The 25,542-nt window shown below is 48.8% G+C and overlaps 1 protein-coding gene across 25 annotated transcripts in view; it reads left to right on the forward strand.

The window, feature by feature from the left end:
* Dysf (dysferlin) overlaps positions 1-25,542 on the forward strand; it is a 199,579-nt gene that overhangs the window by 168,254 nt on the left and 5,783 nt on the right. For all 25 annotated transcript variants that reach the window (XM_087657484.1, XM_087657488.1, XM_087657495.1 and 22 more), the window contains 12 exon segments: positions 861-959; positions 6,554-6,682; positions 6,951-7,106; positions 8,850-8,941; positions 10,386-10,556; positions 11,374-11,516; positions 13,520-13,659; positions 14,686-14,774; positions 15,031-15,126; positions 15,538-15,679; positions 20,026-20,125; positions 23,537-23,715. In XM_087657484.1, the coding sequence (XP_087513610.1) occupies positions 861-959; positions 6,554-6,682; positions 6,951-7,106; positions 8,850-8,941; positions 10,386-10,556; positions 11,374-11,516; positions 13,520-13,659; positions 14,686-14,774; positions 15,031-15,126; positions 15,538-15,679; positions 20,026-20,125; positions 23,537-23,715 (1,536 nt within the window).

The following is a 25,542-nucleotide window of genomic DNA, read 5'->3' on the forward strand; positions in this document are numbered from 1 at the left end:
GAAAGGGCAGAGTGAGTTGTCCCAGCTTCCTGCCTGCCAGCCTAGCTCCCCACACTTAACAGAGTCTCGTGAATGAAGTCATGTAGCAAATGCTTGCCAGCCTTCGAGGTGGATTCCACCTTGAGAAGCCTATGTTCTGGTTCCCATTGCAGCAAGCGGAGTGGTGGACTGGCTCTTGAGCTGCCCTGGATCTACCTTATCTAGGCAATGTATTCTTGACATCTTCCCTGCAGAGAACTCTGCAGATCCTGGGCCTCAGCCAGTTATCCCTGGGATGCCACTGTGCTTTTGCCTGCTTCACAGAAAGACAGGAGAGGCCTGAGTGCCTGAGTGGAAGCAGGAGGAGACGTGGAGCCAGGCCTGAGCCTTAACTGCTCAGCATCATTAAAAAATGTCCGCATGGCCTTTGCCCCAGAGAAGCAAAGGTTTTTGGCTTCCTGTTTTCCATGCCCCCTGCTGTTTGTTTGTTTTTTTTTTTTTTTAAAGATTTATTTATTTATCTGCATACCCTGTAGCTGTCTTCAGACACACCAGTAGAGGGCTTGGGATCCCATTACAGATGGTTGTGAGCCACCCTGTGGTTGCTGGGAATTGAACTCGGGACCTCTGGACGAGCAGTCAGTGCTCTTAACCACTGAGTCATCTCTCCAGCCCTGTTTGTTTGCTTTTTTTTTTTTTTAAGACAGGGTTTCTTTTTGTAACAGCCCTGGCTGTCCTGGAACTCACCTCCTAATCATAATTACTTGCAGGCAAGTCTTAGGATCCAGGTCAGCCTGAAGCCTTAAGAGGGAAAATCCTACTCAGTAGGCTTTGGTTGGCAGATGATCTCCTAAACCCTCTCTGTCTTTCTCTTTGCTCAGGAGGAGGAGTTCATTGACTGGTGGAGCAAATTCTTTGCTTCTATCGGGGAGAGGGAAAAGTGTGGTTCCTACCTGGAGAAGGATTTTGACACCCTGAAGGTAAGACCTCTCTCCAGAATGCACCCCCAGCACTAGCAGCTGTCAGGTTCAGGATGAGCGTCAGGGGCTATAGTGGGAGAGACAGAGATGTTTCCGTGAGCCTGAGCCTGACAATGCTATAGCAATGGCTGTGGCAGGAGCTCTGTAGGGGGCTGGCCAGCATTTGTGGGGACCTTGGTAGCAAGGGGTGAGAGGGAAATAGAATACGTCATGAGATGGCTCATGGGTCAGAGAGCTTACCACCAAGGCTGACCCTGGGCCCACAGCATAGAAAGAAGTCCATGTGTGTCCTGTGGCACGAGTGCACTCACCACACACACACACACACACACACACACACACACACTCACCACATACACACACACACACATACCACACACACACACACTCACCACACACACACCACACATACACACGCACACACACACACCACACACCACACACACACACACACACACACACACACACACACACACGCGTGCGTGCACACTACATATAAATAAATCTAAAAAGACTGAAAAGGGAGAAAATGTTGGAGCACTTATAGGTGAAGTAATGTTTAGTTTTTGGTTTAAAATGCCGCTTCAACTTTCTTTCCCCACACAAAAAGGCAAGTAAGGGCTTCCTTCCACAGATTTTCAGAGTGAAGAATCTCTGAAATGGAGAATCATGGGATGTTTGTGACCATGGTGGTGCCGAGGGGTTTGTGGTACCCTTCTCTTGCTTTGTGGGGCTTTGGAAAACTATTCTGCGGTAGAGACTCTGTAGTGACATCAAATGTAAAGTCCAATTGAGAATATACCTCTGACCTCCAAGCTTTGACCCCCACAATAATTAAGAAGCTAAACTTTGTATCTGTGGATAAAAACAGAGACGTGTCCTCCAATTTCTGGTATTTTGAGAAAGCTCTACAAATATAATTATATCTTTTCAAGGTAGATTAGTTTTTAGAAAGGTAGTTAAAGATGACTCAAAAATTGTTCCCCAAGGTGTTATGTGGCCTCCACTGTAGGGTGGCCAGTTACATCCAGTGTCAGATACAATATATGATTTTTTTTAATGTTGACTATGGCTTAAATATGGTATGGGACACACTTACCTGAATTATTTCTTTTTTATCTGAGATTTGAGTACAATTGTATGATTTATAGCATCTCTCTGGACTCTGATTGAGAGTGAGTTTGTACCCCAGAGCTTCTTCAAGCACAGGGCACAGGCTAGGAGATGGGGGTGTTGTCAAGAGGCGGGACTGGGAAAAGATTCAGCTAGTTGGGGTGGGGTGGGCTGGGCCCTCTGCCTTTGGAGTCCCCTGGGTGGGGACTCTTGGGGTAGTTTTACAAAGTGGCCATGAGCCTCCGGTCCAGTGGAGTCTGCCTGGTGTGCTGTACTCGATGTCCTGGCTGGCCTTCCTGGAAGCTGCAGGAGTCCAGCAGCACCTCAGGCAGCAAGCACTTCTGGCTCTGTGGTTGGGTGTATGAGGCTGGGCAGACGGACAGAACTATTTGCACACCAGGAAGAAGGTTTGGCCACTAAGGTCTGGCATGTGGTACTGAGGCCATGCCAAGAAATGTGACAGAAGAGGCAAGGGTGAGGGTATCTGCCAGGGTGGCCAGAGGCCCCAGCCTCTCGTTCCTCAGGAGGATGCCGGATACAGAGCTGGCACTTGGCCTCCGGCTTGACCTCTCCAAGGAGGTCTCCAACAGCTGCCAAGTGAGCGGAGGCTCGCCCAGAACAAAGGCATCCAAACTATTTCTGGGGGAAAACTAGACCTGGAAGGAATGCTGGTCCTTTAATATCAGCAAATGGAGGAAAATCGCCACTACCAACAGCACCGGCTTATAGTATGCAGGAGTGAGGAGGACACAGAGGTGGAGGGCGACAGCAACAGACACCACCCTGTCCCCGAGCACCCACCAGTACCCTGCAATCACAAGCGAGGGGGTGAAAGCTCAGAGCCTAAGTAGCAACATAAAGGAATTGTAGTGCACAGCAGAAATGTGTTAAAGTCAGAAACCAGAAAGAACACAGGAAAAGGGGAGACCGTACTAGCTTTCCTAATGAACAAGAATGGATCAAACTCTCATGCTGAGAGATAAGGACTTCTATCTACATTAAAAGTCAAAATTCACTGTACTCTCCTTAAAAGACTCTTTATAAAAAAGAACAGAATGGAAAAAAAAAAACCTAAGCATTTCAGGAAGCAGCATTTTGGTAGACATAATCAGGTAAGTGTAAATAAAGAGGAATCTGGTAGAATTTAAAGTAAAAAGCAAAGAACAAAACAGTGCTTTTTTTTTCTTTAATTGAAGATGTCTTTCCCAAGTAAAGACTCCCAGAACTCTGCTCGGGGGACCAGTTAGGAATACGGAAACAAAGTAGCATCTCAAAAAGACAGACATTAAGGTCGAAGAGGAAATCTGAATGCTGCTACCCCTTTGGCCAACAGACAATAGATACTAGTGACTAATAGAGCCAAGCTAAGGCTTTCTAAAGCTACACTAGTTAGGTTGCAGCTCAACATAATGATAAGTTTGCAGCCTTGGAACCGGGGACAAAAATGATAAAAGAGGGAAGGCAAAAGTAATGAAAAATAAAGAATACATTTTCTTCCTCATGCTCAGAGAACATTTACAGAGCCTGATCTCAAATTAGGTAATAAGTTACCCAGGACAGAAATCAGTCAGGACATATTAAAGTGCAATAAATTGAGAAATTAATAAATTTAAACAAAAAGTCCATCCAGTTGGAAATCTACAAAGTATTTCATTCGCACTCCCAGTATGAGCACGGCTGCATAAGTCAGCATTTCTCCCCTTTTCTCTTGGAAATCATTCAAACCCACAAAATCCATTTTTCAGGAAAGCTGGAAACAAATAAAAGCCACAGACTCCAAAATATAAGTAAGGGCTGCTCAAGGACAATTGAGATTGGGCAGAGGCCACAGGACATGAAGGATGATGGTAGCCGGTGGGGACTGGGGCGCTCACAAAGTCCGGTGAAGCTGTTCTATCAAATGGGAGAATGTTGGTAACTGTGTCAGACAGGAGGTGGATGCACGAGGAGAGGGGTGGTGTGATGGTGGTGTCTGCTGCTGTCTCTCTTTACTTTCCTATTACTTGGAAGTTTTCATAATAGTTTGGGAACAAAGTGCTTGCAACGTGAAGTAAAGAGTGTAGCCCTTGTTTCCAGAGCTGCAGAAGCTTTGGAGGCAGGTCAAGCTGACTACAGAAGCCTAAGCCTGATTTGATTCACTGGAGCTGGGAAGGTGGAGCGCCATAGAGGAGCCATGTCTGTAGGAGGCCATGCGCCTCCATAGTGGGAAGGAAGGAAATAGCCAGGCCGGGGAAAGCCAACTCACTTAGTGGTTAGTAAATGTAATTGAATAGCATTAATCCAAAACTACAAAGTGGAAAAAGAGAAGAGAAAGTAGAAATCAAACCAGTAAAAGAGGACATGTGCCTACCAGACCTGTCTTTCCCTGGGAGCAGAGGAAAAGAAAGATTTTGCTATGAACTTTTTAGAAGGGAAATTTCAGAATGTGAAGCATGAAGGAAGGAAGCCAAGAGTGGACAAGGTCCATGAACTGGAAGGACTCTGTCAGGAGAGAAGAAAGCATAATCTTGAAAATGTAGGCAGGACAGAATGACCACACAGAGCACACATTTGGGCATAGATATGAGGAAAAGAAAACAGGGAGAAAAAGTCCTGAGGAATACAGAGAAAGTGACAGACATATTAGCCAGGGACAGGAGACCAGACACTGGTATGATCAGAGTCTTTGAGGATGACACCCAAACAGTGAAATTAGACAGAGAAGCATTGAATCATTTAGTCAGATTTCACCATTCTGAAACAGTGAATGAATATATGGTTTGAAAAGGTCCATTGTGAGTGAGGACAGTTGACCCAGATTGGTCAGCTTCAGACATAGTCTAGACTAGGACTATTATACATCAAAGATGAGAAGGAGTTCTTTAGGTAGTCATACCCATTGTTCCCACGCACCCAAAAATACCAAAGCCATTTAAAATAGAAAACACATCAAGGTGACTTCAGTGACTGTAAAAGGCCAGAGACCCCGAGACCGTGCACACAGGATTGTCAGTGACCCACAGGGGATGGATCTCTCGGTCAGCCATGCTGTCTGTCAAGTGCTTGGGAAGAGCCAACTGGTGAAGAGGTTCAGCACCTCCCACACATGGATCCCAGGGCCAACCAACTGGGACTTGGGAAGAGCACAGCGGAGGAGGTTGTGACCACATTGTCCCCTGGAACCGAAGACATGCTAGGTTAAGGTTAACAAGACCATGTATACGTCATTCTCACTGAAGATGTAGAGAGTAGCAATGATAGAAGTTAGAAAGGGGAGAGGCACAGGCACAGTAACTGTCCTGTTGTAGAATAAATGGAGTTGGCAGATCTTTGGTCAAGATGGAAAATTATGTGAGTAGATTCTAAGCAAACAGTATTGAGGTAAACAGAGAAACACGTAGTCATTTAGTCAAATGTTATCATTCTGAAACAACACTTGAATGTATGGTACTGGGGGATGGGGAAGAGGAAGAAGAGGAGGAGGAGGAGGAGAATTGGGATGAGATGGGGGAGTGCACCACGAAGGAATTTTAGGAAAGCAAACATGAAACTAGAAAGTCACATGACTATCTGAATCTAAAGTGTACCTCGACCTTAGACCCAATCTGTCTTATCAATAATGTGATGCTCATTACGTTTTTCTTCTACTGCTGCTCCTCCCTCCCCTTCTTTCCTTCCTTGTAGAGACCTAGCTGGCCTGGAAATTCACAATGTAGATCAAGCTGGCCTCAAACTCACGAAGATTCCCCTGCCTCTCTGCCTCCCCAGTGTGGGATTAAAGGTGTACACTATTGTCACCCAGATTGCACTTAACAAACAAGCAAAACACAAAATTTGACCAGAGAAGGAAATAAACTCAACTTTGTTGAGCATTCAGGAGGCAGCAATACAACACTAGACTTCGAACTTAGAGCCAAAGCAGTCATTTTTAGCCTTAAGAACTCATGCTAATTATAGGAGACTGGAAGTCAATTAAGCAGTGAAGTCTGAGACCAAATAGTAGGGTTTTGTTTGTTTTGTTTTGTTTGTTTGTTTGTTTGTTTGTTCGGGACAGGGTTTCTCTGTGTAGCCCTGGCTGTCCTGGAACTCATGGACATATATGCCTGCCTCTACCTTCTGAGTGGTGTGATTAAAGACGTGCACCACCCCTGCCCTGCCTTTTAAGGGTTTAATCCCTTAAAAACGTTCACTTTTGTGAGTGTCAGATAACTTGAAATTTTGATTAATCTGAAACCTCACACCCTAATAGACTAATAGATGTCTTCCCTCTCTCCCTTCCTTGGGGTTTTCTTTCCATTTCTTTCTCTCTTTTCTTCCCTCCTCCACCCTCCAACCCCACCCTTCTGTTTGCTTTTGTCCCTCTGTTAATTTTTGAGCCTGTCAAATGCACCATTTCCTCCTCTGTTCCCCCCTTTCCCTTACACTGCCTCGTTTCTCTCTCGTTCTTCTGGTTCTGTCCCCCTACTATCTCCCTCTTGAGCCTTTTCTCATCCCCATAACAGGTCTATGACACACAGCTGGAGAATGTGGAGGCCTTTGGAGGCCTGTCCGACTTTTGTAATACCTTCAAGCTCTACCGGGGCAAGACTCAGGAGGACACAGAAGATCCATCTGTCATCGGAGAATTTAAGGTCTGTCTCTGGCTTGGCCTATGACTGTGAGGGTTCAGCAATAGCTGAACAGAAAAGGGGGTGTGGCAACAGTGACCGTGGTACTGCTGTTGCTGTCCTTGAGGGTGACCTTGTGGCTGATGCAGAATTGGATGGTGGTGTGGGATGGTTTGTGAGGCTACATGGTCTTCATGGTGATGGTGCTCAGTAATGAGAGTGATGGCCCTGTTGGTTACTGTGCTATTGACCATGGTGACAGAAATAAAAATCGAATCCCCATTTCTTTTAGGGTCTCTTCAAAATTTATCCCCTCCCAGAAGATCCAGCCATCCCTATGCCCCCGAGACAATTCCATCAGCTGGCTGCTCAGGGTCCCCAGGAATGCTTGGTCCGGATTTACATCATCCGAGCATTTGGCTTACAGCCCAAGGACCCCAATGGCAAGGTAAATATTCTTGGAGCCCTTGATCCTCTGAGAACCGTGGTGAGCCTGTCTTGCAGAAGGCAGACAGAGTTTCTGTCCCTAGGAGGACAAGTAAACCAGGGGACCCAAAGACACTTGTAGCGCTGAGTGGGAGCTGGGGGATTTGTGTTTTGGGCTTCTGGAAAAATGGGGCGGCCTTGAAGGAAGGAAGGAAGGAAGGAAGGAAGGAAGGAAGGAAGAAAGGAAGGAAAAGAGGACTTATGGGCACATGAATGTTTGTAGGCTGGGAAAAAGCTGGACTTTAAAAGGGGCCTGGAGCATAGATGGAGGTCTGTAAACTGATTGTTCAACTATCAGGTAGAACTGGGCTATGGCACATGGTAAAGTGGGGCAGAGGTTCAGGCTGAGCCTGGTAAGGTTGAAATGGGAAGGAGTACCAGGAGGGAGGCACAGAACTGGTGACTTATGTGGGTAACGAGGGAGGCTTGCTCTGCTGACAAGAGTGGTCTGTTGGTACTGATTTTGTAAAAAAAAATTTTTATTATTATTTTATGTGTATGGGTATTTTGTGTGTATGGACCACATATGTGCCTGGTGTTCACAGAGGCCAGAAGAATGTATCATTGGATCCTCTGGAACTGGAGTTAGAGACAGTTGTGAGCTGTTGTGTGGGTGCTGGGATTAGAAACTGGGTCCTCTGGAAGAGCAGACAATCTTTGACTTCTGAGCCATCTCTCCTGCTCACAAAATACTACAATAAAATATCATTTACCTGGATCACTGAGTTTCAGATCTTCCCTTAAATTTCATGTCTAAAGCAAGAGAAAGAGCTTAGTTCTGGCGAGAAATGGAGGAGGGAGGGCTAAATGAGAAGAGTTGGCATACAGGAGAGTTGGAAAGGGAGGGAGAACAATGGGGCAGGCGTGGGCAGTTGGAGTTTAGAGGTATAAGCCTGGACACTTCCTTGTCCCCTTAGATAGGTTTAGGCCTCATATGTGTCCCCAAGGCTGAGGGTAGAAGTTTGGTATCCCATAACCCACCATGGCCCTGCCTTGCAGCAACGAGTTGTGTGCTCCTAAGGGCACTGCCGATTTCTGCTTAGCCTGGACAGCACAGATGGCCTCCAGGACACAGCGGTGATTCTGGTTTGTGCTCTTGAAGCCTTTAATGCACGGTGGTAGCCCTTGTTTCTCTATCATGCTATACCCCTGCAGACTGGTGGGAAGTCCGCTGCTGCTTAGAGGTAACCTCCAGAAGACAGGTCCAGGCTATTCTAGGTGGGCAAAATGTGGCCCTGTCTGTCTCCTTTCACCTTTGGAAATAAGGCACTTAAAAATAAAGAGGACCCCAACCTGGCCAAGGAATAATATGGTCCTGTGTGTGTGAGGGAAGGGCTCCAACAACATCTAGCTTTCCTGGTGTGCCAGTGGGTCAGGAGTCTAACCACACTCACCTCTTCCCTTGTGCCGGTGGGCACACTCAGGTGCCCTTCACACTGCTAGGGATGAGGCTAGAAGACATGTCTAACCATAATGTGTGACAGGGTGAGGTATGCTGAGAGGTCTGTATGATGAGGTATGTTAGGATGTTATGTTATGTGGCACAGTGTGGCATGTTATAGCGTGGTGTGGTTTGGAGATGGGCTCTGGCCTGACAGGACAATCTGTATCACAGCTCTCTGATGGCTGATGGCCATTGGAAGCCAGAAGCCCCCAGAGACACCTTGACCCAGTGGTTTTACTTGTGCATTTCTGTATCTTCCAGTGCGACCCTTACATCAAGATCTCTATAGGGAAGAAATCAGTGAGTGACCAGGATAACTACATCCCTTGTACCCTGGAGCCTGTATTTGGAAAGTAAGTGGGAAGCACCTTGGGCTTCGGGCAGAGGGGCTGCCATGGACAACTCACAGATGTGGCTGCCATCACTTGGGAAGTGTCTATTTCCTTGGGCAGAACTTTGATCTTGGATCTTTTATGTCTGTGAGTGCAGGATTGAACCCTATCGGGAGCTTCTTGCTAAGCACAGAAACAGTTACCTCAAAGACTAGAGGCACTGAGAATATGCACTTCTTATAGCAGAGATTTCCCATCAGTGCCTCATCCCACTTTCCACTGACTTAACTGTCTGGTACATTTGTCCAAAGGAGGATGTTGTCGTTGAGAGAGTTTATGAGGACTTACCCATTTTCCACCAGTGTCCCTTACTGTCCCCATCTATCCCAGATGCCAAGTCACCAACAGTCACTCTCTTAGTGTCCCACATGCTTCTGTGGTAGGCATCTAGGGGATGAAGGTAGACCACGACAGCCAGGGCACACGACTCAGAGCCATGGAAGAGGGCTAAGGGCTGTGGTTTGTGGGTAGCTTCTGGGTTCTGTTTGATCATGAGTGTTTTGGGGTGAGGGAGGCCTTTGGCTGTTGTTTCTCTAGCATCTGTGGAATCCTGGTCTCCCCATGTAGCAAGTGACACATTGCATTCATTGGCTGGCCTCTCTTTGCTAAGTTGAGGTCACTTTGCCTTTAGACTTTGGTGAGAGTTCCAGCCAGAATCAGTTTTCCACCATGGTTAGGAGATGAGGGACGGTAGATAGAAGAGGTTTGATGAGCTCTGACAGCTGGTACAGGGCTTGTAGTTATGTGGAGGGTGTCTGTGTCTGTTGGTGTGGGTGTGAGCACACACGTGAGTGCACATGCTCACATGTGTGTAGACTTCACAGGAGCTCGTTCCCAAGAACCCTTCCCATAAGCCTTCTATTCCACCTTGGAAGCTGTCCAAAGGAGTTCCTGAAAGTAGGTCCCAGCCATACCCTCAGTAGCAGAGTTTTATATCTCTGACTCCTGGTGCCATGGTAGAAACAGATGTCAAAGTTGTGTTCCATGTCACTGTCTATTCGTTATGGGGTGCATGAACCAGGTAGTCAGCTCAGATTTCATAATGCTGACACACAGACACACAGACACACAGACACACACACACACACACACACACACACACACACACACACACACGGGGAGGAAAGAGGGATGGGGAGGGGAAGGGAGAGGGGGGAGAGGGAGACAGAAATAGAGACAGACAGACAGATGGACAGACAGACAGACAAGGGGTGGGGTACATAGAGGCATGCCCAATACAGCTGCACTGTGGGTGGGTTGTATTAGGAACAACAGAAGACCTGAGGAGGGTTACTTCCCTAGGACAGCTTTCAATCCCCTGCCCTTACCCTCTTGCCCCTTGACTCCCCACTGGGTGGATGCCATCGGGTTTGCAGTGTCCTTGACGTCACGGGCCCTCCTGCAGGATGTTTGAACTCACCTGCACTCTACCTCTGGAGAAGGACTTGAAGATCACACTCTATGACTATGACCTGCTCTCCAAGGATGAGAAGATTGGGGAGACAGTCATTGATCTGGAGAATAGGCTGCTGTCCAAGTTTGGGGCTCGCTGTGGCCTTCCACAGACCTACTGTGTGTAAGTGTCCAAGGTTGACTGTGGGTTCCCACAGACCTGTATTTAAGTTCCAAGGTTGGCTGTGGGCTCCCACAGATTTACTGTGTGTAAGTGCCCAGAGCTGGCTGCTTCCCAATGGCCACCCAGTTACCCTGATTCTTAGCACTAGGGGCCAGCCCAGGTGTTCTCCCCTAGAACCTAATGTGGAGCCCACTTATTTCCCCTCCACAGATGAGGAAACAGAAGCTTGTAACAGGGAAGATTAGCATTTGAATTTGCGTATCTGGCTATCATGTTATCACAATTCAGCCTTGCTACCTACCCCCCACCCCCCGAGATAGGGTTACGGTGTATCCCTGGCTGTCCCAGAACTCACTCTGTAGACCAGGCTGGCCTTGGACTTAGAGATCCACCTACCTTTGCCTCCTGGGTGTGAGATTAAAGGTGTGCATCACCATGCCTGGCTTCAGTCTCTTGGGACACACCCTGAGGTCTACAGGGCACTGGATACCTGGAAGGAGAGAAGGGGGAGAACAGAAAGAAGGAGAGGAGAAGACAGTATAAAACTAAGCTTCAGCGGGGTCTGAGGGAGTCCTGTGGCCGCCAGGGGCTCGCGTGTGGAGTCTGAGTTCCAGTTTCATGAGTGCTTCACTCCTTTGCTCTTTGGGATTCTGTTCCCTCATCAGTGAAATGAGGATGCTGAGCTTTCAGACAGGGCACCGGCTGTGACAGTGGCGTGTGGGCAATGCTGTGTGAGTGTTGGGGTACAAAAGCTCCTGAAAACCCCTCGCTCTGTGACCTTGGGGTGTCTCATCTTAGTCTTGTACTTGGTTCTCAGCTCTGGACCAAATCAGTGGAGAGATCAACTCCGCCCTTCCCAGCTCCTCCACCTCTTCTGCCAGCAGCACAGGGTCAAGGCCCCCGTGTACCGGACAGACCGAGTGACGTTTCAGGATAAGGAATACACCATTCAGGAGATAGGTGAGCTGCCCTTTGGCCCCAATCCATGGAGGGCTCATTATAAAGGCCTAGGTGCACACAGCCCCCATCAGCAGAGTAAAGGAGTACCTGTTAGTGGGTCAGAGGTCAGGGTGGGGCCAGAATCAGAACTCTGTCCAGAACCATGGTCATCCAAGGATGTCTTGGTTAGCCTTGATTGCCAACTTGTCATGGCCCAGAGTGATCTGAGAGGAACCTCAATTGAAGAATCGTCTAGATCAGGTTGGTCTATGGCCATGTCAATGGGAGATTGTCTCGATTGATGTATGAGGGATCAGCCCACTGTGGGCGGCACCACGTCTAGATAGGTGGACCTGGGCTGTGAAAGCAAGCAAGCCGGCTTGAGCTGGTGAGTGAACCAATAAGCAGAAACCTCTGTGGTTTCTGTACAGTTCCTGTGCTGACTGCCCCTCCATGATAGATTATAACCTGGAAGTGTAAGCCAAATCAGCCTTTTCCTCTGCTGTGTTGCTTTTGGCCAGAGTGCTTTATCACATCAAAAGGAAGCAAAGTACAGTAGAAGGAAAGCGTTCAGGCAACCATGAAGCAGGTTGAGGTCAGGGGCCTGTCTTCTTTTGGCTTTGGTGGTGAGACTTTGGTTGGAGTTTGTGGTATATCCATCCTGAGGAGCTCCTCTCACTGAGCTGTGCTAACTTCCTTGCTTGACCTTGGAGAACACTTCCAACCCCCTGCACGTAAGCATCCAGGGGGCAGCTAACAGCCTTGCCACATCCCATCCCCGCCCTTGGCTCTGCCCAGTGTAGTAGCTGAGATGCCCTGGCACATGCTCTCCATGTGTCTGAGGTGCCCACACTCCCACATCGCCCACCCAGAGCAGTTCCAACTCCCTGAGGTGTTTACAGGCCCAGCTGGCCCTGCGCCTCCTGCTTGTTGCAAAGATGTTTGATGTCAGGGCTGGTGCTGAGGTTATAAAAGGAAATGACGGCTTTGATGCCTGGGCCCCATCCCCTCCTCCTTGGTCTGTGTTCCTGACTCTCCCAGGGCTTGAGCCAGGCTCAGCCATTAGGAATGTGCATCTGGTTGAGGGGGGAGTCTCATTTCCTCCGGGGGCACCCGCTGTTCTGCTAGCAACTTTAGCACAGGGGCTCTAGGTCATTAAATTCTGAGGTCCAGCATCTGCCTCATCTTGTATATGAAGCTGTTGGGGCTAGGGGTACTTAATGACCTGCCCGAAGCTACCAGCCAGCTGGGTGCAGGCCACAGTCCTGGCTCTGCAGCACACACCATATTGACAGTGTGCTTGACTCAAAAGAACAGTGACCCAGTACGCAGGTGAGTGGGTTTCCTCCCAGCCATGCTACCTGTCTCCAAGTCATCTCCTGGCAGTGGAGGAGCTTGTCCCACCAAAGGCAGGAGCAGAAGAAGCATGTGTTGACCTTGCTGCCCGGATGCCCTGCTGTAGGGCTTGTGCAGGTCCGTGTCTGTGAAATGGGGATGGTGGCGATACCCAGCAGCTAGGGTCCTTCTAGGGGACAGACATGCGCACATTTATGTGAGCCGTGCATGGCCCATGGGTCCCCTATAGATGTGTTCACTGTGATTTCTCGGTGTAGCTGCTGCCATTAAATAAAACAGCTAATGTGGGCCAGGTCATCCTTCTGGCCACACTAAGACGCCACATTTGTGGACAGGGGTTGCTGGGGTTCCGAGTTGGGAGTAGTTAAGAACAGAGGGATAAGTGGGCTTTGCCGACGAGGAAGGTTAGTGTGGATGGAAAGGAAGAATTTCCCAGGAGAGGCTTGGTAAGAAAGGACGGTAACAGGGAATCTGTACTCGGAGCCTGGAGTCTGTGGGCATTGATGTTTCCCTCATAGCAATTGAGGCCTAAGGATCAGCACAGTGCACCTGTGGGATGGTCTGTGGTGAGGAAAGACTCCCTCTGGAGAGTTCTATGTAACCTTCAGAGGAAGGCAGCCCTGGTATCTTGTCTCTCACACCCTCATCCACTTTCTCCCCTGGGGCAGAGGCTGGCAGACTCCCAAACCCACACCTGGGCCCGGTGGAGGAACGCTTAGCCCTGCATGTCCTTCAACAACAAGGCTTGGTCCCTGAGCATGTGGAGTCTCGGCCTCTGTACAGTCCTCTGCAGCCAGATATTGAGCAGGTAAGTCCTTGTCCCTGGGATGGAGAGTCGTCTTAGGGGAGCCACCTCCTCATGGTCACCCCTCCCGCATGGCTCATGTCTTTATAGCGTGGTGCACATGGGCTCTCGGGGCCTAGCCCTTACTGCCAGAGAAGCCAATGACAGTTCTTGCCTTAGGTACATGTAGGCCTGGCTTCTGACTTGCCTGGGCACCTGAAGCCTTTCCATTTCAGCCTGACCTAAGGGTTCCTCTGTCTCTGCCATCGTTACTGGTTTAGTCCCAGAAGGTTATTCTATACTGAGCTCCAGTTGAGGGCTCAGACTAGATCCAGGCACTCCACAATGGTAGAGACCCACAGAGAGTAGTTAGGAAGACTGGGGCTTCCCTTTAGGGAGACAGGGAAGCACAAACAGCAAGCTTAAGACTGGCAGTCAAGCTACCGCTGATTGGAGGAAGCAGACACAGCAGGATGGGGGGGGGACAAAAGCCAGGGGAAGCTCTGAGGGTGCCTTTGAGAGAAACGGGCACTTTCTTAGGCTGGCTTCCAGCCCCCCCCCCCCCCCCCCCCCCCCGCAAAGCAGCCTAGGTTAAATACTCTTACAGATCTTACTGAATGTAAGGTACTTTGGTTCTTGGATTTTGAGAGAGGGAGAGAGAGAGAGAGAGAGAGAGAGAGAGAGAGAGAGAGAGAGAGAGAGAGAGAGAACGAACAGGGGCCAGAGGACAGGGAAAGTGACTTCTGTCAAAGAGACCTGAGTCCTTATGATTAAACCCCAGCTCCCTGGCCCTCTGTGGCACTGCACACACCATTCTGCCTGGGTACCTCTGTAGTGGGTCCTACATCGGTCTATTTAGGCTTCCTCTATTCCTGAGTGCTGAGCCTCTTTCTGGTGGGCAAGCAGGCAGGTCTGAGTTTCATTTCCTTTGGCCTGGTCCCCAGGTGTGTACTCTGGGCAGGTGTAAAGATACTATGGATGCAACGAGGTGTGCGTGTCAGTGTGTGTGCGTGTGCATAGAACATGAATGAACTGCTTGTGTCTTTACAGGGGAAGCTACAGATGTGGATTGACATATTTCCAAAGGTGCTGGGCCGGCCTGGACCTCCCTTCAACATCACCCCACGGAAAGCTCGAAGGTAGCACACAGGCTTGGTCACAGGCTGTAGCTGGGCCCAGGCCGTAGGGTTATAGCAACTGTGGGAGAGGGGGAAGAAGCATGCCTACTGAACAGATTTCAGGCCACTGGGATCTTGGGACACAGCTTGTTTGGGTCTGGCTAAGTGTCCAACCAAGCAGGCAGAAGAACTCCTTGGATGAGTTGGCCTGTCAGCTGGGGACGTCATGTCCTTTACTGGAATATCTATGCAGATACAAGTAATTTCCCTTCTCCAGGTTTTTTCTGCGTTGTATTATTTGGAACACAAAAGATGTGATCTTGGATGACCTCAGCCTCACGGGGGAGAAGATGAGTGACATCTATGTGAAAGGGTAGGTGTTCATCGTTTTCCACCTGGACCAGCTCCTGCCACCTCCCTAGCTCCCATAGGTTGGGGGATAGGATGTTCTCTCAGGCAGAGCTGTGGCGTGGAGGTGGAGAAGACACCTTCCAAGGAGGGACTCCGGGTAGAGCCTTCACGTTTGGGGACTCATTTTCCTCAAATTTCTTTGAGCTAAAGTGGCAAGGACTAGGATGCTCTTGGGGACCAGCTGAGGCTTTAGATGGTCCCACTCTGTGGTATGTTGTGGGATTTCCTGGGAATGCCCTTACCAAGTTCCTTCACCTCCACAACTCTTCACTGGTCCAAGCACAGGTTGTCCATCTGGTGGTGCATGTGGGAAATGTCCTGTAGTCTGTGGCCTCTGAACTAATGAGGACTGTCCTCTTCCTTGTGTGGCCAGCTGGATGGTGGGATTCGAAGAACACAAACAGAAGACAGATGTGCACTACCGTTCCCTGGGCGGGGAGGGCAATTTCAACTGGAGGTTCGTGTTTCCCTTCGACTATCTGCCCGCTGAGCAAGTCTGTGCTGTTGCCAAGAAGGTGAGTGGCCCTTGGCCCCAGGGCACCAGGCTCTAGGGCATCACGTTCCTAATGTGATCCCCCTACCTTTAGCACTACAGCTGGTACTATGACATTCTCTCTTTACTCCTGCAGCTGTGACCCTTTTTTCTGTTACCCACAGGGACATCACCACCATCTCTGCATCCTACTTCTTTTTCCTTTTCTGCTAGTATTACTGTGGCCAGTGTCTCTACCTTCCAGGATGATCCGTAACTACACAGCACACATCTACTGCATAGCCAAGTGCAAGACCTGCTGCCACGGCCTATATTACCATCCCCCAAACACACCTAGCAGCATGGAAGGACCTGGAGTCTGAGGCAGAAGAATCTTGAGACCCAGCATAGCCATTGCAGAGGCAGAGGATTGAGCCAGTTGTGTACTCCTGAGGACAGGCCTATCCTGGGGTTGGGTGTAGAGGCGGGACTTGGATTCTTAGCAGTTCCAAGTTTAGGTCTTGTCTGAGTGTTAGTCTCTGCAGGCTGGAAATGGTCAAAGTCCAAGGGTGGCAGCATCTTCCCCACACCTGGTTACCCTCTGAGGTCAGCAGAGCAGAATAAATGGGTGTGGGTCTCCAGCTATGCTGGTTCCAGGAAGGCCCAATGATGCTTTCAATGCCCTTCTTCCTTCCTGACACTAACGGCTACTCAGAGGTGTTCCCCTGCTCCCAGAGTACATGCCGGAATGGGATTAGGTCCTATTGGTCTGGTTTCTATCCAGAGGCAGCTCATGTGTCCAGCACCGCAGCCTCAGTGACACCTCTCTCCAGGCTGTAGTGTGGCTTCACCTTGAAGGGAAGTCAAAATGCGCTTGGCTTCCTTACCCTCTGAATTCTCTTCATCTCATCTCTGTGTGCCCAACACACCGACTCATCTGAACGTCGGAGAAACCAGAGTGTCCCACCAAACATTCAGGATCCGTCAAAGGGAAAAATATAAATTTATTAGGGTTAAAGGGTAGATTTTCCCACCCAGAGATGGCAGTAGGGCCCACCAGAAAAGAAAGCCAAACTTAGTGGCCAAGTTGTATATAGTACCAGGAATGCCTAGATTCTCTTGCCTTTCCTCCAGGTTTGTCTATTATAAGCCTATTTTCCTAATAAGTGGATACAGTGCCTATCTGAGAGGCCTCATCAAATGCAAAAGCATCTCTCCTTAGCCATGGCAGGGAGGGTGAGGCTAGGGGCAAAGTATCATCTCCAGGGCTCAGTGAGCCCTACACAGAAGGTAGGCCTGGGTGGGGAAATTGAAGCAGAGATACACGTTGGTTGCTTGAATGGGAGGGGCCACAGCATTTTTACATCAATGGGGGACATGGCCAGGCATGTCTGGTGCAGGGACTTCCTGTTTCCTTGGGTAAAGGAAGAAGATCACTATGACAAGTGATTTGAGGTAGATGGGAGAATGTGGAGGAACTCTAACGATGATGAGAGACAGGCACATATGCACACATACCCATGCACACATGCCCATACACACATGCCCATGCACATGCACCTATGCACACACACCCATGCACACACATCCATGTACATACACCCATGCACATACACCCATGCACGCACATCCATGCACACACACCCATGTACACACACCCATGTACACACACCTATACACCCATGCCCATGCACACATGCCCATGCACACGTGCATGTACACACACCTATGCACACATGCCCATGCACACATGCTTCATCACACATGCTTCATCACACATGCTTCAAGCACACATGCCCATGCACACATGCTCCATGCACACCCCCAATACACACATGTGGCACATACACAGGGAGTGGAGGAGGGGCAGGGTGAGGGAATTGTAGTTGGTAGCTGAGAATTTTCACCTGGCAGCTCTGAGAGTCCGGTTGCAGGTGCTGGTTATTAACTGGGGCAGCACTGCTCTGGCACCCATAGTAAGCTGGGTGGCTTGTGTTGGGGTTAGGGTGGGGTCCAAACAGAATGACTTGTTGAGGTTACAGGCAAAGAGAGTGGTTGGCCTGGTAGAAGAAGGAAGAGTCCACAAAGGGCATGTAGGGTACAGTGGAGTAAGGTGACACACATCTGGGGAAGAAGAGAAGACATCCCCAGGCAAAGGATGGCTTTGGGCAGGAGGGCGGGATCAAGCAGAAACAGCCATGAGGTAGCAGGGTTAGTAGGAACTCCTAGGGGTTGGGTCCTGAGAGGCAGGTGGAGACTGCCCGCAGTGGGCTCTGACTCGCTGGTCTGAAGGGCAGGATGGGGTAGCTGAGAGCAGGGGCTGCAAAGGCTGTGGGTTCCCAGGCTCTGTCTGCTGCAGAGGCAGCCCTCTGCCATGAGGTTTGGGGCTCCTGGCAGGCAGGGAGGCCCTCCAGGGACCCCATTAACCAGACGAGACTGTCATAAAGTACAAGGTCTCTTTTCATCCCCCCTTTTTGAACCACCGCTGGTTCTTCAACCTTATTCCCCACCTGGAGCCCAGCACACCCACTGGGCCCAGCCATGCAGGCAGGCCCCCACCCTGCAAATAAACAGCTAGTAAAAGGGCCCAGGCCGGGAGCATAATGAGCGCCTGGGACCTGGGGGGCTCATTCCCCAGGCTGAGCCCCTGACCAGCTGCTCCCACCAGGGGCTGTTTGAACCTTGGGCTCATTATTGAGCCCATAAACCAGCCTGCTGAGGAATGGGGGCTGCTGGCGGCCCTGCAGGCAGCCTGGAGCAGGCTGTAAAAGCTGCTTAGAGGAAGCAGGCACCTGCAGGAGGCTGGGCCAGGCAGCTGAGCCACAGAGAGGGGTGGCTGGGCCAGCCTCCGGCTGCTTTCCTTCAATGCAGGCTGAAACCTAGGCTATGGAGCTGTGCGTGATGGCCACCCTTTGAAGACAGTGGCCATGCTCTCCCCTCAGGAAGCTTGGTGATGTGTTTGTAACTGTGGCAGCCAGGGTGTTCGTGTCAGGTTTAACGAGTACTGTTTGTTATGGCTGCTGTGACTCAGTACCAGGTAGAAATGTAAGGGATGGAAGGTTTTTCTTGGCTACTGGTTTAAAGGGAGACAGTCCACCATGGTGGGAAGGCACAGTGCTGGAACTCCATAGCCACATGGGGAATGTGAGGTGACTGCTAATATCTCCACAGGACAGGAAGCAGGGAGTGGGGGAATGCTAGCACTTACCTGTTCTCATTACTCCCTATATATTTATTCATTCTAAGAACCCAGAGCATGGCATGATGTCTCCTGCAATGAGGGTGGGTTTTCCCTCTGTTTAGCCTTGCTGACAACACCCTCCCAGACACCCTTTTAGGTGTGTTTCCTAGGTTATTCTAAATATTGCCAAGCTAACAGTGAAGATCTACCATCTCCATGGCATAACTTCTGTGATTAATTGGGCTACCCAGCTCTCACACCACAGTTGTACCAGGAGATATGGGTCCAGGCCTCAGGTTGGCCCCACAAGGTATTTCCTATACATGCCACCTGCTCAGGTAGAGCCACAGTGAACAGAGAAGTCCAGTGATTTTCCCTCAAGTTGAGAGTGGTTAGACTTATAGGCAAACTCACCCATACACCTCCAAGATAGCCTGGTTTCAGAAGGGGCTGACCTGTGGGCTAGGGGAGACATACCATGAAGGGGACTGCCATTCTCTCCAGCAGGAAAGGGAAATGTCTTTGCAGGCTCTGGGGGTGGAGGTGGGCCGGAGAAGTGAGAAGGAGGATCTAGGGACCTGCCTCAGTGCCAGCTTCTTAGAGCGGTGTGCCTTGCTTCCTTCCAGTGACAGCTGGGGTTGCACCCTGGTGATCTCTGTCAGCCCACATGTCCCAGGGACCACATGTGCTAAGCTCACTTTAGGGCTGAGAGCAGGACCCTGGGACCTGACTGTCTGGGTTTGAATCTCCACTTGCCACTCTGTATTCTGTACTCTTGGACACTCTGTGTGCTTTGATTTCTCAGATGAAAGTTTGCCTCTCTCTTAGGTTGTTGGAAGACAGTTCAGGACCCAGCTTAGGAAGTGGTGCCATCCATAGTGGACTGGGTCCTTCCTATATCAATGAACAATTAAGATAACTCCCAACAGACACGCCCCACAGGCTAACCTCATCTAGACAGTAGTTCCTCCACTACAGGCTTCCATTTCAGGTGATTCTCAGTTGTGGCAAGTTACCATGAAAACCAGCCATCACACCCCTGAACAGTGCCAAGCAACTTCTAGTCTTCCTGATAGGACCTGACTTGGGTTTGACCATCAGCGATACACTGATCCATGGCCTCTTCCAGAAAAGAGGGACTTTTCTGTTTGCAGCCTTGGACAAAGCTTTCTAACCTTGCTTCTCTGATCTTCCTTCCTCTGGGTCAGGATGCTTTCTGGAGACTCGACAAGACAGAGAGCAAGATCCCAGCACGTGTGGTCTTCCAGATTTGGGACAATGACAAGTTCTCCTTTGATGACTTTCTGGGTAAGCCTCATGTCTATCATTCTGAGCTTCTAAGGAGACGTTCAGGGTCACTGGGCCCTCAGCATAAACGAAGCATAAAACAGAGCAAGTTAAAGAGATCAGGGCGGTCCTGGAGCGGGTCTTCAGCAGAGGTGATCCATGAGTCATGTCAAATAGTGGGACTCAAGAAGAACGGGGACATAGGCAGAAGCCAGGGAAGGGTTATGCTGGCCCTCACAGCTGCCTGGCCTCATTTCTAACAGGAAGTTCCCAAATTATAACAGTCTAGCAAGACAGAGTCCAAAATTGTGGGGATCAGGTCACTTCTTATCTCTGTGCCCCAGGGACTATCCTAATGAACAGAACTCAGCCTGAGAAGCCATACTGGGGCATGGAGAGCTGGGCTACTGGGTAGGAGGGAAGACAAGGAGGGCATTGTATGTGGGCAGCAGGGAGTGCTGAGGGGGAAACAGTCTTACCCTTAGTAAAAGTAGGAAAATTAGTGCTGATACATTGTCCGTCCATACATGGGATATCATTCATACACACATAGAAAGGAAAAGGTGCTGCTCTTGACTCCATCTGGTCGACCTTGAAAACATGCTAAGTGACAGAAGCCAGCAGAGGAAAGACAAGCACTACACAAGTCCACATCTGTGGGATGCCCATACCTGACAGATCTAAAGAGGGCTGTGGAGGTGCCCATACCTGACAGATCTAAAGAGGGCTGTGGAGGTGCCCACACCTGACAGATCTAAAGAGGGCTGTGGAGGTGCCTATACCTGACAGATCTAAAAAGGGCTGTGGAGGTGCTCACACCTGACAGATCTAAAGAGGGCCGTGGAGGTGGCTTTGTCAGGAAAGCGCTTGGTGTATGAGCATGCGGACCTGGCTTTAAGCCCAAAACTTACGTTTTAAAACAAAACAAACCAAGCCTACATCCAAAGCAATAGCCAGATGTGGTGGCATTTACTTGTGGTCTCAGAGCTTGGGAGATAGACAGGAATCTTGATACTCATTAGTTAGTCAGCCTAGTCTACATGGCCAGCTCCAGGCCAGTGAAAGACTGTCTCAAAGAAAACAAGATGATCAGCACTGGAGGAACAATTCCAAGGTTGACTTCTGTCCTCTACAGGGATACACACACACACACACATACACACACATACACACATACACACACATACACACACACACCACACCACACCACACCACACCACACCACACCACACCACACACACACACACATGATCAGCACTGGAGGAACAATTCCAAGGTTGACTTCTGTCCTTTACAGGGATATACACACACACACACATATACACACATACACACCACACCACACCACACCACACCACACCACACCACACCACACACACACATGATCAGCACTGGAGGAACAATTCCAAGGTTGACTTCTGTCCTCTATAGACACACACACATGAACACACACACACACACACACACACACACACACACACGATCAGCACTGGAGGAACAATTCCAAAGTTGACTTCTGTCCTCTATAGGGACACACACACACATGTACACACACACACACACACACACGCACACACACACACGCACACACACACACACACACACACACACATGAGATCAGCACCAGAGGAACAATTCCAAGGTTGACTTCTGTCCTCTACAGGGACACACACACACACTCACACACACACACACACACACACACACACACACACACACACACACGGAAGAGTAGATTAATGGGACACATGGGGAGGCAGTGTCTAATAGAAAGAAAGATAGGTTTCCCTCTAAGTATGGGAAATGCTCTAGAATTAGGGGAATCTGTGGTTACACAGCTCTTGACCCTAGACTTAAACATGCTCAGAGTGGTGAATTTTTTTAATTGAAGGTTTGTTTTTATGTTATACATATGAGTATTTTGTCTGCATGTATGTGTACCATGACCATGGCCAGTGCTCACAGAAGCCAGAAGAGGGCATCAGATCCCTTGTAACTGGAGTCACAGAAGGTTGTGTGTGATTCATTGTATGAGTTATCCAACACCCGCTGCCGGCGATTCCTTTTCATGGTTTCGGGATGTGTTCATTTTAAAAATTTTTGCTCTTCAGAGATTTTTATGTATTAAGGATACAGGGTACATTCATATACTTTCTACCATTTTAAGTTTCTTAGTTTTTAAAAATATTTAGGGGGCTGGGGATTTAGCTCAGTGGTAGAGCGCTTACCTAGGAAGCGCAAGGCCCTGGGTTCGGTCCCCAGCTCTGAAAAAAAGAACCAAAAAAAATTTAGTTTTTTAATATTATAAGTGTCTCTGTAGATTCCATACACACGAGTGTAGGTGCCCGTGGGGTTCAGAGGCATCTGCTTCCTCTGGAAATAGGATTACAGGTGGTTGTGAGTTGGCCAACATGGGTGTTGGGAGGATCCTAAGTAAGCGTAATACATAGTTGTAACCAATGAGCCACTCTCTCCAGACCCTGCCTTTAAATTTTGCATAAAATTAAAATGTTTTTAAAAATTTTTGACATCAACCTATCCTTTACAAATGAGGCTTTAGAAAATTTATTTCGAAAGAAAATTTCATTTTTACTGAGAAAACAACATTCAAAGTGATAAACAGGTTTTATTGGGTTTTTTGTTTTGTTTTGTTTTGTTTTAAGGAAACTTAACTATTAATAAATACTACCTTTGGGGGTTGGGGATTTAGCTCAGTGGTAGAGCGCTTGCCTAGCAAGCGCAAGGCCCTGGGTTCGGTCCCCAGCTCCGAAAAATAGAAAAAAGAAAAAAAATACTACCTTTGGACTACCTCAGATTCTCTTCTTCACCCTAGACTATGTTTTCTAATCACACTTTTCATATCTTGAAAGAGAAACAGAGAAATTGGCTCATGTATGCCAGTATTCACCCCCACTCCCTGCTGCCCCCTGCAGATGTCTGCAGTCATCACGGAGTGGGGGGTGACATAACCACCAACAAATGAATAGGTGAATAAAATGCATTGTCCCCCATGTAGGTATATATATATATATGTACACACACACGTATATGTATGTAGGTATATAGATATATGTGTAATATATAATATACAGATTCATAAAGTATAGGTGTGTGTGTATTTTTACAATGATAAAAGTTATTATGCCAATGAATGGATGGGCGTATGGAGGGTTTGTACTGCAGAAGTGGGCCTCTGTACTTGGCGTGAGGAAAAAGAATGGGTAGATTACACACTTATGAATGGATGAATGGTGGGAGCTATAGAGAGAGCAAGAGGCAGTAGACAGGAGCTGGGAGGCTGATGACACTGACCCTTGGCTAACCCATGAGTACAAGCTGAAGAGTGGCAGTGAGCTCTCAAATCTGCCTACCCAGAGTGGCCCTAAGTGAACAGTGCTTGACGCATCCTCTAAGAGCATCACTCTGCCACAGGCTCCCTGCAGCTGGATCTCAACCGAATGCCCAAGCCAGCCAAGACGGCTGAGAAGTGCTCCTTGGACCAGCTGGATGACACCTTCCACCCAGAATGGTTTGTGTCCCTTTTTGAGCAGAAGACAGTGAAAGGATGGTGGCCTTGTGTGACAGAGGAGGGCGCGAAGAAGATCCTGGCGGTGAGTCTGTTCTCTCTAGCTCAGTGGAGGGCATGGGCTGTCTCTTCCATGGAACCTAGGGACACACGTACGCATGCTCAAGTCATCCTCAGGTGCCTGCTACTTTGATTTTCGAGATAGGTTCTCTCATTGGCTTCCAGCTCACTCAGGCTAGCTGTCTGGCCAGCAGCCACAGGGAACTGTCTGTCTCTGCTTCCTAAGTCCTGGAATTTCACGTGCATCACTGTCCCTGGGTTTCTCTGTGGGTTTTGAGGCTCTATCTGAGGCCCAAGGCTTGTGTGATAAGCACTTTCCTGACTGAGGCCTCTCCAAGGCCCTCTTCTCTGTCTCTATTTTCCAATATGTTTCCCCTGTTCCTATTCCAGCCTTTCTTTCTCTGGCTCCTATTATAGAGAGACCTGTAGAGTCAAACAAATGGCCTTACAGAGTAAGGATACTGTCCCTGTGATGGGGGCTTCCTGCTGGGTGGACAGAGGCCATGTCTCTCCTGTTCACGCAGCACTTTCTCAGGGATCATTCTTGCCGGACAAGAGCTCTGCTTTGGCAGGTGAGGGAGGGGTGGCCAGAGGACCAGGATGAACAGTCCTTCCCCGAAATCCAAAGCAGCCCTAGGGAGGAAGTTGATCTCCCTCTGGTTCCTTAGAAAGAGTAGTTGGGCCAGCCCTCAAGTGGCCCTTGAAGTAAAATATCCTGGTTGTCATAACCAATAAGAAACACATCCCAGAGGGAAAACCGGCAAGGTACATGCACAGATAGTGACTCATTACAGAAGAGAGTTCCGTTCCTAGGAACTGAAGAATTTCCTGAAGGAACTGAAGTGTATTTTAAAAAACACTTTTGATCTATCAAATTAGCTTAAAAAAAAAAACCCAGAAAGTTAGAAATGTTCGTGCTGGTAAAGTTTCAGGAGACGAACCTCAGTCCCCTCTGCTGGGGTTGCAGGGTTTGTTTCAGCGAGTGGGGAAGCAATTAGGTACCGTGCAGCGCAGGATTTAACAACATCTACGCCCTTGGTCTCTGCCCTTAGTCCCACTTCTAAACTCTGGTCTCAAGACATGACCAGATAAAATGAAAAATCTAGGTTCTGAGATGTTTGCTGCGTCATTATTTACTCATTCCAAAGAGCCGGAAACAACATAAAATAACCCAAAATAAGTAGGCACTGAATCAATTATGGTCAACCAACCACAGGTTGCTTCGCGATCGTTGGAAACGAAGCTTTGAGTGATATGCAATTATGTAGTGAGACACCTCCCCAGTGCAAGGCTATGGAGCTGCACTCACAGTGCCACACCTCACACACTCGCAGCTCTGATGAGTATTGGGAATGGGGCTGCAGGGATGGCTTGATCCTTTTCTACAGGACCCCAGTTCAGTTCCCAGCACCTACACTGGTTGGCTCACAGGTAGCCTGCAACTCTAGCTCAAGGGGGATCCAATGTCCTCTCCTGGCTTCCTCAGTCATCTGTGCACCTGCCTGCATGTGCATGAGCACACACGCTCACACTCTGTCTCTCAATTAAATATATATTAATAAGATAAGATAAATAAAACATTAGAAAGGTCAAAATGATTTGAAACAAACAAACAAATAATAGATAGATAAATAACACTGGGAACACCTGTCTACACATAGAATACAAGTGACTTTTCCATTATAGTTCTGTAATTTCTGGGTGCTTCTGTGATTACTACAACCCAATGTTTTAGAAACATACACTGTCATAGTTGCCTTTTCTGTTGCTACCATAGAACACCAGTAGCAAATTCAGCTCGAGGAGGAAAAGATTTATTTACTTGGCTTACAGGTCCCAGCCCATCACGGAG

Source organism: Rattus norvegicus, chromosome 4 (assembly GCF_021556685.1).
Source record: "Rattus norvegicus strain SHRSP/BbbUtx chromosome 4, alternate assembly SHRSP_T2T, whole genome shotgun sequence".
In the NCBI taxonomy this organism is placed as follows: Eukaryota; Metazoa; Chordata; class Mammalia; order Rodentia; family Muridae; genus Rattus; species Rattus norvegicus.